Source organism: Bombina bombina, chromosome 2 (assembly GCF_027579735.1).
Source record: "Bombina bombina isolate aBomBom1 chromosome 2, aBomBom1.pri, whole genome shotgun sequence".
NCBI classification, from domain to species: Eukaryota; Metazoa; Chordata; class Amphibia; order Anura; family Bombinatoridae; genus Bombina; species Bombina bombina.
The window spans coordinates 307,809,773-307,827,238 of NC_069500.1; the positions used below are offsets into that span (position 1 = coordinate 307,809,773).

General features: G+C 38.5%; 1 protein-coding gene across 2 annotated transcripts in view; it reads right to left on the minus strand.

Annotated features, from left to right (window-relative positions):
• MARCHF3 (membrane associated ring-CH-type finger 3) overlaps positions 1–17,466 on the minus strand; it is a 444,776-nt gene that overhangs the window by 157,364 nt on the left and 269,946 nt on the right. For both annotated transcript variants that reach the window (XM_053701629.1, XM_053701628.1), the window contains one exon: positions 7,450–7,690. In XM_053701629.1, coding sequence (XP_053557604.1) covers positions 7,450–7,634 — 185 coding nt within the window. In that variant the 5' untranslated portion in view covers positions 7,635–7,690. The remainder of the gene's footprint in view (positions 1–7,449; positions 7,691–17,466) is intronic.

The window sequence follows — 17,466 nt, forward strand, 5'->3', positions numbered from 1 at the left end:
CAACAAGGTCTTAGGGCCTACCGACCCATGTATCTCATTGGTATCTCTTCTATATAGACTCAAGAAGGTTTTTGATAATATAGTTACCAGGTTCTGCCCTACAGCCCCTATACTGGACCATAGCAGTGATATATATATATATATATATACACTAAGCATCTTTAGTCTATAACCTATATATATAAACCTATTCATAAACAGGTCAACATATGTGAGCGTATGTATATTTATCTCTATATATACAGTATGCGTGTATGTATATGTCCACACAACTGTATTACAGCTAGGGATCTATTGGCTAACTATTTGCTTCAGATATGATGTCCCCCCCATACGAATGGTTCATAACCTATAGTAATGGTGTCATTCCTTTCTTGGGTAGCCTCTCAGTACTACACTGTAGAGGTCTTACTTATACCTAATATATTTATATTCTACCAGTAAGGTCAGCACTGTCTATGAAACACATAATTATAATTTGAACCAGGAATTTCAAATCTAAATGAGTTTGCTTATTGATAGCTTAAATGTTATTTACAATATAGAGTTTTGTTGATGATTCTTTCCATTCTTATTTACTGTATATAAACTTATAGACCTCCTGATAAGTCTCGCTTCTCTTGGTCTTTATGATATACATATATTATACATCTCCCTCTATTGTGCCAATATGTAAGGTGAGATCCAAAAGTGACCTCTTGGGTCTTCTTACTGTAATTAAATAAAAAATAGAGGTTTTGGTGATTCAGACACATTTTAGGTATATGCATTGTTGTGTAATCTTATTTATAAATGTATGTGCATTTATATTTCTTGTGACTTGTATATGTGCACCATATGAAGCTAATCAGATGTCACTGTATTTTTGTCTGTCATGTTATAATTTTTGACCTCAATAAAAACTATATTATAAAGAATTTTTTTTAAAAAAATTAGACATTTCCTTACAAAAGACACAACTAAGATTTTAATCCACTCTCTCATCCTTTCCCGCCTTTACTACTGCAACTCCGTCCTCTCTGGTCTCCCTAGCCGCCATCTAGCTCCTTTACAATCCATAATGAATGCATCTGCCGTCGCTCTTCATCTGCTGCCCCTCTCTGCCAATCCCTTCACTGGCTTCCTCTTGCCTCCAGGATTAAACACAAATGTCTGACTCTAACATACAAAGCCCTCAACTGCACTGCTCCCCTTATATCTCAGACCTTCTCTCCAGATACTCTCCCTCCCATCCCCTTCACTCTGCTCACAACCTCCTCCTCTCCTCCTCTCTTGATACCTCCTCACATTCCTGATTACAGGACTTCTCCAGACTGGCTCCCATCTTGTGAAACTCTCTGCCTCGCTCCACAAGACTCTCCCCTAGTTTTGAAAGATTCAAGCGCTCCCTGAAGACTCTTCTGTTCAGGGATGCATAAACCTACACTAACCTTTCCTAATACCAGTTCCTCTCCTCCATTGCTTTCATCCATAAACCTCCTTAGAATGTAAGCCTAAGAGCCCAACTGCTTGCAGATCACCTTCACAAGAGCTGACTACAACAGTGTAACTCTAGACAGGGCCCTCTACCCATTTGATCCCTATAATTGCTACCTTGAATACCGCATTTGTTTATAGCGATGCGGAATCTGTTAGCGCTCTACAAATAACCTATAATAATAATAATAAAATACTTCCTACAAATGCTCATTGGCTGACAGATACGTCCCACTAATCTTCATTGACTGATAGACACTACCTAATGCTCATTGGCTAAAATGACAGATGTTTATGATTAGGAAATAAACAACTAATACTGCTGTATTAGTTTTAGTTAAACTGTTTTTGTTACTATTTTGTATCAGTGAGAATACATTTTAGAGTGCAATATCCCTTCAGTTTTTGTTTGTGTCAGATTGCTAGCAAGGTGTCACTTTCTAGGACCCAATGTATATAGAGCACCAGATGATTTAAAGGGACATTGAAGCCAATTTTTTTCTTTCATGCTTCAGATAGAGCATACAATTTTAAGCAACTTTCTATTTTACTCCTATTATCAATTTTTCTTCATTTTCTTGCTATCTTTATTTGAAAAGCAAGAATGTAAGTTTAGAAGGCGTAGAAAACACAAGGAAGGAAAGAGGCGCTGTATGTGTGAATCGGTATAACCAGCTTAAAATATATACACAGGAGACACAGGGTACTCACATTGTACAAAGGCACTCTCTTGTGCCGGTAGAAGCAGGCCAGCTAGCTGAACACAGGCAAATACTAGGAACCTCGGTGATGACGCCCACAGATTGATAACAGGGCTCAGGTGATTCCAATTCTCAATACAGAGAGACAGCAACAAAGATGACTCTGGGATAGGCAATACCAAACCTTCCCTTAGTAGCATAGTGAATAATGCATTCAGCAATGAGAGTTAAAACTTTCAAAATTGAATTTAATAAAAAATCATATAAAACATACTTAAGTTGTGCATAGGTAAAATAATGCAACGCATTTCACGGAACAAACCGTTTCATCAGGCATTAAAACATGGTGTAAAGATACCCCTTATATAAGGCTACGCTACCAAACTCTGTATACAAACGTTCCTTCCCCTTCAATTAGCTTGCAGGCCAATCGTAAAACCCTTTGTCTCATAAGTATCTTGTTGTCACACCTTCATTAAATAAATGTCAATACCTGTTCTGATACTATGTTTATAAGTGTTGGGTTTTGAGTGTATAAAGTGCATTTGTAATCAAGTAGCATTCAAACTCTTAAAGGGATAGTCTACACCAGAATTGTTATTGTTAAAAAGATGGATAATCCCTTTATTATCCATTCGCCAGTTTTGCATAACCAGCACAGTTATATCAATATACTTTTTACCTCTGTGATTACCTTGTATCTAAGCCTCTGCAGACTCCCCCCTTATTTCAGTGTTTTTGACAGACATGCTGTTTAGCCAATCAGTGCAGACTCCTAAATAACTCCACGGAGTGAGCATAATGTTATCTATATGACACACATGAACTAGCACTGTCTAACTGTGAAAAACTTTCAAAATGCTCTGAGCTAAGAGGCAGTTTTCAACGTTTTAGAAATCAGTTTGAGCCTAGCTAGGCTTAGCTTTTAAAAAATACCACTAAGGAAACAAAGCAAATTTGATGATTAAAGTAAATTGGAAAGTTGTTTAAAATTGTTTGCCATATCTGAATCATAAAAGTTTAATTTTGAGTAGACTGTCCCTTTAAACTGAATAAAGATTACGATTGCAACAGTCATATGTGCACATCAATATTTGCCAAAACTAAACGCTAAGGGTGCAGCGCACACAGATCTAGTATAACAAATCTTTGTACATACTTGTATTTGTTTACAAGACATCTATGTAACATACTTGAGTAAAATGAAGGACTTTCTATGCACCCATATTTGTGTCTCTGTAAACTGGCCTAAAGCGGTATGCTTGATTCGTTGCTAACAGGATTTCCCCATAGGACAGAATGGATGAACTGAGTGGCCAATCCACAAATGGAGTTCCAGACCACACCCACACTTAGGACCTATGTGGGCCGACCTAAAATCCAATGAAGGCAAATACACTGATAATAACCAGCGTAATCACATGGTTTATATAATCCCTATGTGTAACCATACTAATAACAATAATATAATAAACCGTTAACTGATATACATATTCTATATCTCTAATCTGTGAGTGCGTATTTGAAATATAACAACTGTTGTATGCATAATATATACAGACTTATCTAAATACGCTAAATTAAATAATATAATAAGTAAATATAAGGATATAAATATAAATATGTGTGATATCGGAGCATGTTCTAACTAAACAAATGTGTGTATATATTTATTTATTAGAAAAGAATCTCCAATGTGTAACGGTGATCATTAACTATTCAAGTGTAACTCGATAATAAAACTCGTAATCCTTACCTCTTAAGGAAATCATATATAAATATGCTAGTGATGAATATGTGTGCAAAGGTAGTGTAGATATAAGTGATCTAAATGGTGTTATACCAATAAGTAATGCCTATCAAGCAGTATATAATCTCCATATATGTGTAAGGTGTAGCAGTACCTATAAAATAAAATAAGTTTGTGGTATATCTCAATGTCTAAATTTGAAAGATGAATCTAAACGAGTGTAACTCAGAATGTAAACTAATAATCCTAGACTCTCTGGGATGTGATATACAAATATGTTAGTGATGAATACATATGCTAAATACGTGAATATGTGAGTGATCTAAATAAAATGTGACCTATGATTAATGCCTAACTTGCGGTAAATATGTCTAGTGTAATAAATGTATAAAGTGTAACGATACCTAATGAAGTGAAACAAGATAAGAGAATCTATAAAGGTACTAGGATATTCCACATTTGACTGTAAAATGATTGACCAGGATATCAAGTGCTGGTAATAATATGTTAGACAGGGCTGACAACTAAACAATGAAAGTCCGGTTTACAAATCCACAAACTAAAAACATTGTCATAACATTATAATCAATACATAATGTAGCAAATAATTTAATAAACTAAATAAGGTAAGAAAAGTAGGAAACAACAATGGTACACCCCAATAGTCTACATATCTCAGATAATGGGGTCTCACAAACCCAGCTGAGTCTATAACTTCGTTGAGACCTGATGGAAACAATGTATTAAATTTGAAAATCCGAAATGTCTCTCTTTTTCTGAGTCTAGTGAACCTATTAGACAAACGACTAAAAGGAATGCTTTCAAGGGGGGTAATTGTTCTTGGCAGATGTGTCTAGGAACACTGTGTTTCAGAGATTTAGATCTAACATTTCTGAGATGCTCACTCCATCTTACCCTAACCTTCCTACAGGTTCTTCTGATGTACTGTAACCTACATTCACACGTTAAAGCATATATAACATATGAAGATTCACATGACAATCTACTTGTGATAGAAAACTGTTCCCCACTGGTTTGGGATATTAAGCTGGTAAGTCCATGGGTAATATAATTACACATGTGGCAACGTTTTTTGTCACATTTAAAAACACCTTTTTTCCCAAATGAACTTGAATGGAACATGTTAGATTTCTTTTTACCAGCATTACTCTTATTATTATTATTTTTATTTTTGTTCTTTCTAGACATCACCACTTTACTGGGCGCCAGTTTTTGTTTAAGTGTGGGTGCTCTCCTATATACTAGTTTGGGTTGTGGAGATATTATTTTCTTTAAGATGGGGTCTCTCATTAAAATAGGTCAGTGTTTCTTTAAAACTTTACTCACGGCTTTAGAAGCCGGCTCATTTTGGTTCACAACCTGGGTTGTGCTTGATTATTGGTGGCTAAATGCACCACCAATAAATAAGTGCTGTCCAGGGTTCTAAACCAAAAATTGGCTGGATCCTTAGCTTAGATGCCTTCTTTTTCAAATAAATGTAGCATTTTTTTATTATAAAACCCTGCAAAAAGCTGTTATAAAGGGTTAGAGTTGGTGGGTGTGTCTTTACAGTGCGGTCTATAGGAACTCTGTGCTCCCTGTAAATATAAATGTATATGAATATATGCATATATATCTGTGTGTTAATATGTGTATATACACAAATTAACACATAAATATATGTGTATATATTCATATAAAGATATATTTACAATCTGCTGCGCGACTTACCCGCTTCTCTGCGCTAGTTCTCATGACGTTTGTCACGGCATGAGAACGAGGCTCCTATTGGAGCCTATGGAAGTGCACTCTCTTTGAGCAAAGCTTCTGTGCAATGCAATTCATTCGAATTGCACCTAACTTGTAATACCAGCGAACATTTGCGTGCGCTGGTATTACTAAGGGGAGTGCAAATATCGTTTTCGTGGAAGCAATATTTTGCGCTCCACTTATAATGTAGCACTTTGCTGGTCTCTCCATACTAGATAATCTTCTGTAATTTGGATAAGAACATAAGTTGTAAGATATACAGGTGCATGCCATTAACCTTTACAATCTCAGCAATGAATCTAGGCAAAAGGGCATCATTTGAAATATGATTTGCTTTTCATATACAGGCTTAAAGGGAAAGTAAAGTCAAAATTAAACTTTTATTATTCTGACAAAGCATGCCATTTTAAACAACTTTCCATTTTACTTCTACAAATATCGTTTTATAGGAACAGCAATGCACTACTAGGAGCTAGCTGGTAATTTGTGGCTGCACATATATATGCTTCTTGTCATTGGCTGACCCAAACTGCTCAGCTAGTCCAGTAGTGCATTGCTGCTCCTGAGCCTACCTAGGTTTGTACTTAAACAAAGGATATTAGGAGAACAAAGCATATTGGATAATATAACTAAATTGGGAACTTGTTAAAATTACATGCTCATTGCTCTATCTGAATCATGAAAGTTTAATTTTGACTGTGTTGTCCCTTTAAACATCCAGAAAACAGCAGTATATATAGTTTTGTAGTTAAATAAATCACTATTTGAGTCACAAAAATGTGCCGGACTGGTGACGTATAAGCTGCCCACAACCAATGTTATAGCAAAGGTTTTTATGTGAATTAGAACCAATTCACTGCTGCCTTTTGCTAATTATAGTCCGATATCAGCCACATACAAAAAATAAATCTAAATCATGTGTCACTTATAATTTTGCTGTCTTCTCTGAACAAATTGGCACAATCCATTACTATTACACTGCCCTAAGTGGGTATTTGTCGTAATAACTCTGCAGACATTGTGAATGTGACATGATTAGAAGTAGTTTCTGTAGTCAATGACATATTATTGCAAGGAATGACAAATCATATGGGTATTTACAGGTCCATGATTTTTACAGCATTAAATAAACAATGTGATGTATACTTGCAAAGAATGACATAACCATATTTACAGTTCTAAATTGCTACAAAACAGTAAAGGATATGTGTTTAGTTTAATAACCACTAAAATCAGGACAAAAAAACTCTCATGCAAGACAGTATTACAATTAGAAATGTTACCCTATTTCTTTTCCCTAAAGTACAATATTTAAAAAATGTTGTTGTTTTTTTGCATTAATTACTTTGCCTTCTAAGGTAAATGTTACATAATGAATGTTCAGCAAGCCTATGTGAAGTTCACGCACAACTTAGTATTTGGAGAGACTCCCAGAATGTGGCCTGTGTGCCGCATTCCAAAGTTGTCTCATTGAGTCCTAACTCCAGATAGCACTTTACGCTGCATAGTTTCATCCACAATAGCAGAAACAGAAACATGAAATGTTCATTAAGCTAAAGTAACATAAAATGTTAAAAATAATGCAAAACACTGAATGTAGATTTTTTTTTATTAATGCAGCACTGCACCTCTATAATCAGTCATAGTTTATACAATGCTCATTCATAGCATTGAACTTATGTTTTATATATTTTAATACAGGCTACACATTTTCTACATAGAAAAAGCAAGCAAAATAATAAATAATATTACCTCTGGGTGGTCAGAGTTCGTACGACTGTAGACAACAACTGACCGTCCTTTGCTGAAACTTGCATGACATACTGTGGCTGTCCATTCACAAGGCAGCTACAATCTTCTACTGTCTTTCCAGAGGGGGCTGTGCTTGTGCAGTCTGGTAAGACCTCAGGCAGGTGACTGCAGCGGCTGGTTGTCATAGTGACAGACAGCAATTACAGTGCTAATGGCTTCCGCATACGTACTGTATTTCCATCTGCAAGACACCAAACAACAGTTCATTAGAGCCAGACTTATTAACAGTCTGGGAAAAAGTGTTATATTTTTTATTTTATTAACATTCTTTATGGAATCAAGAGCAAGGAACATTTAAGCACGGTTATTTTTCTTGACTGAAACCATATGTAGGAATAGGATTTAGCATTAGCTAAAAATAATAATAAAAAAAGATTTTTGCAGGTGTAAAGATCTACTGTGCATATAACAATTTCCAGAAGTGCAATTGATGGTATCCTTTCTGATACGTGTGTGCTGATGTTTAGAACAGTTGAGAAAGAAAATCCAAGTCTAGTCTATAGTTAAATACCAGTTACCTATTGCTTTAAAGGGACATGATACTTAAATGTGGAAGCATTTGAAAGCTAGCTGTATAAAAAAGCTGGCTAGAATAAATCACCTAAACATGTCTATGTAAAATAGAAAGAAATTTACCTCAAACTTTAATAGGTATTCACAACCAATTGTAGAGGGACTTTTAGCAACCAATCAAGGTACTAGTCCCAGGACTTGCAAGGGAGCTTGCATCTGGCATGTGCAGGCACAGTCATGGTATTTCCCTATTCAGTTTAAAGGGACATTCAAGACAAAATTGGAATCCACATGGATGCATTTCAGTTTTGGATAGAAGCATTTTTGTAATATACATGCATTAGCAAAAATGCTTCTAATAAAAGCTATAGCTGTTTCAAAAGTGTAATTAAGTATGCACCGTGCACCAGCATTTTAAACACAGCACTTGCTCAGAGAACCTAAAGTGCTTGTACCATCTGGAAATTATTACATTTGTTAGTTGCTGACATGATACAGGCTCCACTGGCACTCTGACCAGCTGCAGTATTTAAAATCCTGGTGCACTGAGCATATCTAACTATGCTTCACATGCACGTGCAGAGAAAAAAATCTAACACTAAAACAGTGATAACTTTTACTAGACACATTTTTGCCAATACATTTATATTGCAAATATGTTTCCATTCAAATATGTAATTTATCTATAGACATTTAAATTTTGATCAGAATATCCCTTTAAGGAAATTTACTATGAAATCTCACAAGATTTCAGTGAAATCTCATGAGATCAATGCAAAACATAGCATGACCTCAGCACTGCTGTTTGTTTGTTTTTTTTACTTGAAGCTGGACAGTAGCTAAAGTATAACTGCAGACATCCCAACCTGCAAAACCTCATTTCAGGGAGGTGGCTTCAACGGCTACTGCCCCCCCCCCCCCAAAGTGCATTATTATGCATTGTGTATATAAATATATATATATATATATATATATATATATATACATACATACTGCGTGTGTATGTATAACATAATTTATGCTTACCTGATAAATTTATTTCTCTTGTAGTGTATCCAGTCCACGGATCATCCATTACTTATGGGATATTCTCCTTCCCAACAGGAAGTTGCAAGAGGATCACCCACAGCAGAGCTGCTATATAGCTCCTCCCCTAACTGCCATATCCAGTCATTCGACCGAAACAAACAGAGAAAGCAGAAACCATAGGGTACAGTGGTGACTGTAGTTTAATTAAATTTTAGACCTGCCTTAAAATGACAGGGCGGGCCGTGGACTGGATACACTACAAGAGAAATAAATTTATCAGGTAAGCATAAATTATGTTTTCTTTTGTTAAGTGTATCCAGTCCACGGATCATCCATTACTTATGGGATACCAATACCAAAGCTAAAGTACACGGATGATGAGAGGGACAAGGCAGGGATTAAGCGGAAGGAACCACTGCCTGAAGAACCTTTCTCCCAAAAACAGCCTCCGAAGAAGCAAAAGTATCAAATTTGTAAAATTTTCAAAAAGTGTGAAGCGAAGACCAAGTCGCGGCCTTGCAAATCTGTTCAACAGAGGCCTCATTTTTAAAGGCCCAGGTGGAAGCCACAGCTCTAGTAGAATGAGCTGTAATTCTTTCAGGGGGCTGCTGTCCAGCAGTCTCATAGGCTAGGCGTATAATACTCCGAAGCCAAAAGGAAAGAGAGGTTGCCGAAGCTTTTTGACCTCTCCTCTGTCCAGAATAAACAACAAACAGGGAAGATGTTTGACGAAAATCTTTAGTAGCTTGTAAGTAAAACTTCAAGGCACGGACTACGTCCAGATTATGTAAAAGACGTTCCTTCTTTGAAGAAGGATTAGGACACAATGATGGAACAACAATCTCTTGATTGATATTCTTGTTAGAAACCACCTTAGGTAAAAACCCAGGTTTGGTACGCAGAACTACCTTATCTGCATGAAAAATCAGATAAGGAGAATCACATTGTAAGGCAGATAGCTCAGAGACAGAGACGAGCCGAGGAAATAGCCATCAAAAACAGAACTTTCCAAGATAAAAGCTTAATATCAATGGAATGAAGGGGTTCAAACGGAACTCCTTGAAGAACTTTAAGAACCAAGTTTAAGCTCCATGGGGGAGCAACAGGTTTAAACACAGGCTTAATTCTAACCAAAGCCAGACAAAATGCCTGGACGTCTGGAACTTCTGCCAGACGCTTGTGAAAAAGAATAGACAGAGCAGAAATCTGTCCCTTTAAGGAACTAGCTGATAATCCTTTGTCCAAACTCTCTTGGAGAAAGGACAATATCCTAGGAATCCTAACCTTACTCCAAGAGTTTTTCTTGGATTCACACCAGTAAAGATATGTACGCCATATCTTGTGATAGATTTTCCTGGTAACAGGCTTTCTTGCCTGTATTAAAGTATCAATGACTGACTCGGAGAAGCCACGCTTTGATAGAATCAAGCGTTCAATCTCCATGCAGTCAGTCTCAGAGAAATTAGATTTGGATGATTGAAAGGACCTTGTATTAGAAGGTCCTGTCTTAGAGGCAGAGTCCATGGTGGAAAGGATGACATGTCCACTAGGTCTGCATACCAGGTCCTGCGTGGCCACGCAGGCGCTATTAGAATCACTGATGCTCTCTCCTGTTTGATTTTGGCAATCAGTCGAGGGAGCAGAGGAAACGGTGGAAACACATAAGCCAGGTTGAAGAACCAAGGCGCTGCTAGAGCATCTATCAGAGTCGCTTCTGGGTCCCTGGGTCTATCAGCGTTCTGGCGAGACGCCATGAGATCCAACTCTGGTTTGCCCCAAAGATGAATCAATTGAGCAAACACCTCCGGATGGAGTTCCCACTCCCCCGGGTGAAAAGTCTGACGACTTAGAAAATCCGCCTCCCAGTTCTCCACGCCTGGGATATGGATTGCTGACAGGTGGCAAGAGTGAGTCTCTGCCCAGCGAATTATTTTTGAGACTTCTAACATCGCTAGGGAACTCCTGGTTCCCCCTTGATGGTTGATGTAAGCCACAGTCGTGATATTGTCCGACTGAAATCTGATGAACCTCAGTGTTGCTAACTGAGGCCAAGCCAGAAGAGCATTGAATATTGCTCTTAACTCCAGAATATTTATCGGAAGGAGTTTCTCCTCCTGAGTCCACGATCCCTGTGCCTTCAGGCAGTTCCAGACTGCACCCCAACCTAGAAGGCTGGCATCTGTTGTTACAATTGTCCAATCTGGCCTGCGAAAGGTCATACCCTCGGACAGGTGGACCCGAGACAACCACCAGAGAAGAGAATCTCTGGTCTCTTGATCCAGATTTAGCAGAGGGGACAAATCTGTGTAATCCCCATTCCACTGACTTAGCATGCATAATTACAGCGGTCTGAGATGTAGGCGCGCAAATGACACTATGTCCATTGCCGCTACCATTAAGCCGATCACCTCCATACACTGAGCCACCGAAGGGCGCGGAATGGAATGAAGAATACGGCAAGCATTTAGAAGCTTTGATAACCTGGACTCCATCAGGTAAATTTTTATCTCTACAGAATCTATAAGAGTCCCTAAGAAGTGAGTGGGGATAGAGAACTCTTTTCCTTGTTCACTTTCCACCCGTGCGATCTCAGAAATACCAGACTATCTCTGTATGAGACTTGGCAATTTGAAAGCTTGACGCCTGTATCAGGATGTCGTCTAGATACGGAGCCACCGCTATGCCTCGCGGTCTTAGAACCGACAGAAGTGAGCCCAGAACCTTTGTAAAGATTCTCGGGGCTGTAGCCAACCCGAAGGGAAGAGCTACAAATTGGTAATGCCTGTCTAGAAAGGCAAACCTTAGGAACCGATGATGATCTTTGTGAATCGGTATGTGAAGGTAGGCATCCTTTAAGTCCACTGTGGTCATGTACTGACCCTCTTGGATCATGGGTAGGATGGTCCGAATAGTTTCCATTTTGAAAGATGGAACTCTGAGGAATTTGTTTAAGATCTTTAGATCCAAAATTGGTCTGAAGGTTCCCTCTTTTTTGGGAACCACAAACAGATTTGAATAAAAACCCTGTCCTTGTTCCGTCTGCGGAACTGGATGGATCACTCCCATTACTAGGAGGTCTTGCACACAGCGTAGGAATGCCTCTTTATCTGATTTGCAGATAACCTTGAAAGATGAAATCTCCCTTGTGGAGGGGAAGCTTTGAAGTCCAGAAGATATCCCTGAGATATGATCTCCAATGCCCAGGGATCCTGAACATCTCTTGCCCACGCCTGGGTGAAGAGAAAAAGTCTGCCTCCTACTAGATCCGTCGCCGGATAGGGGGCCATTCCTTCATGCTGTCTTAGAGGCAGCAGCAGGCTTTCTGGCCTGCTTGCCTTTGTTCCAGGACTGGTTAGGTTTCCAGGCCTGTTTAGATTGAGCAAAAGTTCCCTCTTGTCTTGAAGCGGAGGAAGTTGATGCTGCACCTGCCTTGGAATTTCGAAAGGCACGAAAATTAGACTGTTTGGCCTTTGATTTGGCCCTGTCCTGAGGAAGGGTATGACCCTTACCTCCAGTAATGTCAGCAATAATTTCTTTCAAACCAGGCCCGAATAAGGTCTGCCCCTTGAAAGGAATGTTGAGTAATTTAGACTTTGAAGTCACATCAGCTGACCAGGATTTGAGCCATAGCGCCCTACGCGCCTGGATGGCGAATCCGGAATTCTTAGCCGTTAGTTTAGTCAAATGAACAATGGCATCAGAAACAAATGAGTTAGCTAGCTTAAGAGTGCTAAGCTTGTCAACAATTTCAGTCAATGGAGCTGTATGGATGGCCTCTTTCAGGGCCTCAAACCAGAATGCCGCTGCAGCAGTGACAGGCGCAATGCATGCAAGGGGCTGTAAAATAAAACCTTGTTGAATAAACATTTTCTTAAGGTAACCCTCTAATTTTTTATCCATTGGATCTGAAAAAGCACAACTGTCCTCAACCGGGATAGTGGTACGCTTTGCTAAAGTAGAAACTGCTCCCACCACCTTAGGGACAGTCTGCCATATGTCCCGTGTAGTGGCATCTATTGGAAACATTTTTCTAAATATAGGAGGTGGGGAAAAGGGCACACCGGGCCTATCCCACTCCTTACTAATAATTTCTGTAAGCCTTTTAGGTATTGGAAAAACATCAGTACTCACCGGCACTACATAGTATTTATCCAGCCTACACAATTTCTCTGGCACTGCAATTGTGTCACAGTCATTCAGAGCAGCTAATACCTCCCCAAGCAATACACGGAGGTTCTCAAGCTTAAATTTAAAATTCGAAATCTCTGAATCAGGTCTCCCCGAATCAGAGACGTCACCCACAGACTGAAGCTCTCCGTCCTCAGGTTCTGCATATTGTGACGCAGTATCAGACATGGCTCTTACAGCATCTACGCGCTCTGTTTCTCGTCTAACCCCAGAGCTATTGCGCTTGCCTCTCAATTCAGGCAATCTGGATAATACCTCTGACAGGGTATTATTCATGATTGCAGCCATGTCCTGCAAAGTAAGCGCTATGGGCGTCCCTGATGTACTTGACGCCATATTAGCGTGCGTCCCTTGATCGGGAGGCGAAGGGTCCGACACGTGGGGAGAGTTAGTCGGCATAACTTCCCCCTCGACAGACCCCTCTGGTGACAATTCTTTTATAGATAAAGACTGATCTTTACTGTTTAAGGTGAAATCAATACATTTAGTACACATTCTCCTATGGGGCTCCACCATGGCTTTTAAACATAATGAACAAGTATCCTCTGTTTCAGACATGTTTGTACAGACTAGCAATGAGACTAGCAAGCTTGGAAAACACTTTAAAGCAAGTTAACAAGCAATATAAAAAACGTTACTGTGCCTTTAAGAGAAACAAATTTTGACAAAATTTGAAATAACAGTGAAAAAAGGCAGTTACACTAACAAAATTTTTAAAGTGTATGTAACAAGTCAGCAGAGCATTGCACCCACTTGCAAATGGATGATTAACCCCTTAATAACAAAAACAGAATAATAAATGACAAAAACGTTTTTTAAACACAGTCACAACAACTGCCACAGTCTACTGTGATTGTTACCCTCCTCAAACACGACTTTGAAGCCTTTTGAGCCCTTCAGAGATGTCCTGTATCATGCAGAGGGAAGCTGAATGTCTCTGTCAGTATTTTTAGCTGCACAGAAAAGCACTAAAATAGGCCCTTCCCACTCATATTGCAACAGTGGAAAGCTTCAGGAAACTGTCTCTAGGCAGAAATCAAACCAGCCATGTGGAAAAAAACTAGGCCCCAATAAGTTTTGTCACCAAACATATATAAAAACGATTAACATGCCAGCAAACGTTTTATATTACATTTTTATAAGAGTATGCATCTCTATTAATAAGCCTGATACCAGTAGCTATCACTGCATTTAAGGCTTTACTTACATTAATCCGGTATAAGCAGCATTTTCTAGCAAATTCCATCCCTAGAAAAATATTAACTGCACATACCTTATTGCAGGAAAACCTGCACGCCATTCCCTCTCTGAAGTTACCTCACTCCTCAGAATATGTGAGAACAGCCATGGATCTTAGTTACTTCTGCTAAGATCATAGAAAATGCAGGCAGATTCTTCTTCTAAATACTGCCTGAGATAAACAGCACACTCCGGTACCATTTAAAAATAACAAACTTTTGATTGAAGAAATAAACTAAGTATAAAACACCACTCTCCTCTTACGACCTCCATCTTTGTTGAGGGTTGCAAGAGAATGACTGGATATGGCAGTTAGGGGAGGAGCTATATAGCAGCTCTGCTGTGGGTGATCCTCTTGCAACTTCCTGTTGGGAAGGAGAATATCCCATAAGTAATGGATGATCCGTGGACTGGATACACTTAACAAGAGAAATATATATATATATATATATATATATATACACACACACACACAATGTATAGTCACTAATCTAAACCCTTTTGGCCCCTGACCTATTTAGTGTTACTGTCAACAGTATGTTTATGGAGTCCAAGTATTTAAATATAATTACAGGTGAGTTTAGCTCTTGAGAATGAAAACCCAGCAGTCATTATATATGTGCAAGGCATTACTAGTGTACTGTACTATACAGAACTCCTGTACAACGTGAGAAATGGATGCAATAAGCATTAGTAACTTAACAGATAGTTATCATGATAGACATTTCCTATTTACACACATACATCACAACTTCACTAACATATTCCATGCGCACAGACACAAAAGTGTCCATATCAGCACAGCAACCTCCTGTACATTGCTAACGCCAGACATCAGTACCCATTGACACAAAACCATTATTAATAATTCATATGTTTTGGAATATATTCAGTAGGATGTAGTAGAGCACAGACCACTAGTAAAAGGCAGAGATGTACAGCTTTTTCTATGGAAACAGGATTTTTATAGTAGCATAAGTAGCAGTCTAATTTGAATCACAAAGCTCTGGATATTCTGTCAGCACACATTCCCACAGTCACTAACTTCCCCCCCCCCCCCCCAAATCCGTTTATCTCATGTTACTGGGGCTTTTCAGGTTGTATCAGGTCTCTCCATAGCTGGATGACAGCGCCCTCCTCCAGTGCACACACCCACAAAAAAAGTTGTAGGAACGTAGTATTGAAGTGTGGGCAGAACATCGCAAGCTTAGCTTAGCGTTTTGAAGCTGGAGATGTGCAGCTTCTATCTTGTGAAGTGGAAAAAAGGATTGTTGTGCTTTGTAAAGTCGTTGTATGCGAGCGAGTTTCCGCGATTTTGCATTTCATTTGCGTGCATCAGGGAGCCGCTATTACAATGCAAGCGACTCCCGGAACTTCCGGTAGAGTTGGGATATCTGTAACTGTAACCAGAACACTTACTCTTGTAAGCTAAAGAAATTTTGAGGTAAAATATCCTCCCTTTTTTACACAGAGATGTTCAGGTGATATTTTCTTGTCAGCTTTTTACAGTTATGCGGCATTACTTTCAAGTGGTTTAGCTTAGGGGTATAATGTCCCTTTAACTCTGTGTGCAACTTGGAGCTACAGTGGGTTCTCTTTCTGGCAAAGAGTTAACAGAAACATTGATTTAACACTTTCCGTCCTGAAGAATCCAGGCTGCATATTTCACATCAAAATACAAACTAGTGCTGCTGTCAGCTGTTGTTAAAATGAAGTGAGCTGTTTCTAAGACCGCCTCGGGTAATCAGGTACCAACTGCTGTCTCTTCTGAATTATCTAGAGTATTTCCTAGTGCGACTTAGTCCTAATTTCAATTCAAGTCACACACAGGTGACTGGAAACACTAGTTATAGCTGAAGAAAATCATTTTTCAACGCACCCCCGGGGTCTGCGAAGCAAACTGACCATCAAAGGAACCAAATTAATGTAAAGAGCCTTAATGAACCTGCCTCATGCACTGCCAGTTGCTGTTGTGCGTTTTTAGATCAATTATTACTAACAGCTTTCTAGAGGGTGGGAACATTTAATAGCATTGTACGCAAGAAAATTCCACATGTAGGAATTTTAACGGAATGTGCAGCATCATCCGTAGACAATTGTAACATATGCAGCATCCAGACTACTAGTATGCAAGAACACATTCTCATTTCTTGCCGCAAGTCATAACATCTCTTAATGTTCTCAGGTCATTTAGATAAAGTGCCAGAACACATATTTAGTATTTTACATTCATTTTGTGCATACAAATAAAATACATATGACTACAGAAACATTATGTAACTCAAATGCATTTTTTAAATTATATTGTTATAGGGGATGAAGGTTAAGATGTATCCCTTAAAGGGATAGGAAAGTCAAAATTAAACTTGCATGATTCAGATAGATCATGCTATTTTTTAAGACACTTTTAAATTCACTTCTATTTTCAAATGTGCTTCGTTCTCTTGGTATCCCTTGTTGAAAAATAATACACACATATCCTACACTAGTGGGAGCTAGCTGCTGATTGGTGCCTGCACACATTTACCTCCTGTGATTGGCTAACTAGATGTGTTCATCTAGCTGCCAGTAGTGCAATGCTGTTCCTTCAGCAAAGGATAACAAGAGAATGAAGCAGATTTGATAACAGAAGTAAATTGGAAAGTTGTTTAAAATTGTATGTTCTATCTGAATCATGAAAGAAAATTTGGGGTTTTCCTGTACCTTTAAAGGGATATGAAACAATTATTTGAGATTGTAATATACAATGTTTGTGTGTATTTGCTCCCTTTTCCCTGTAATTTTATTCTAACAATGTTGTGTTTTTTTAATTCAGAGAATTGCATACTACATACTTTACAAGCCTAAACCCTACCACATATCTGTACCTAAAGTTTCAAGATAACATAGTTATGTATTTAAAGGGACATGAAACCCAACATTTTTCTTTCATGATTCAGACAGAGCATGCAATTTAAAAAAAATTTTTTTTTTGCTTCTTGGCATTTT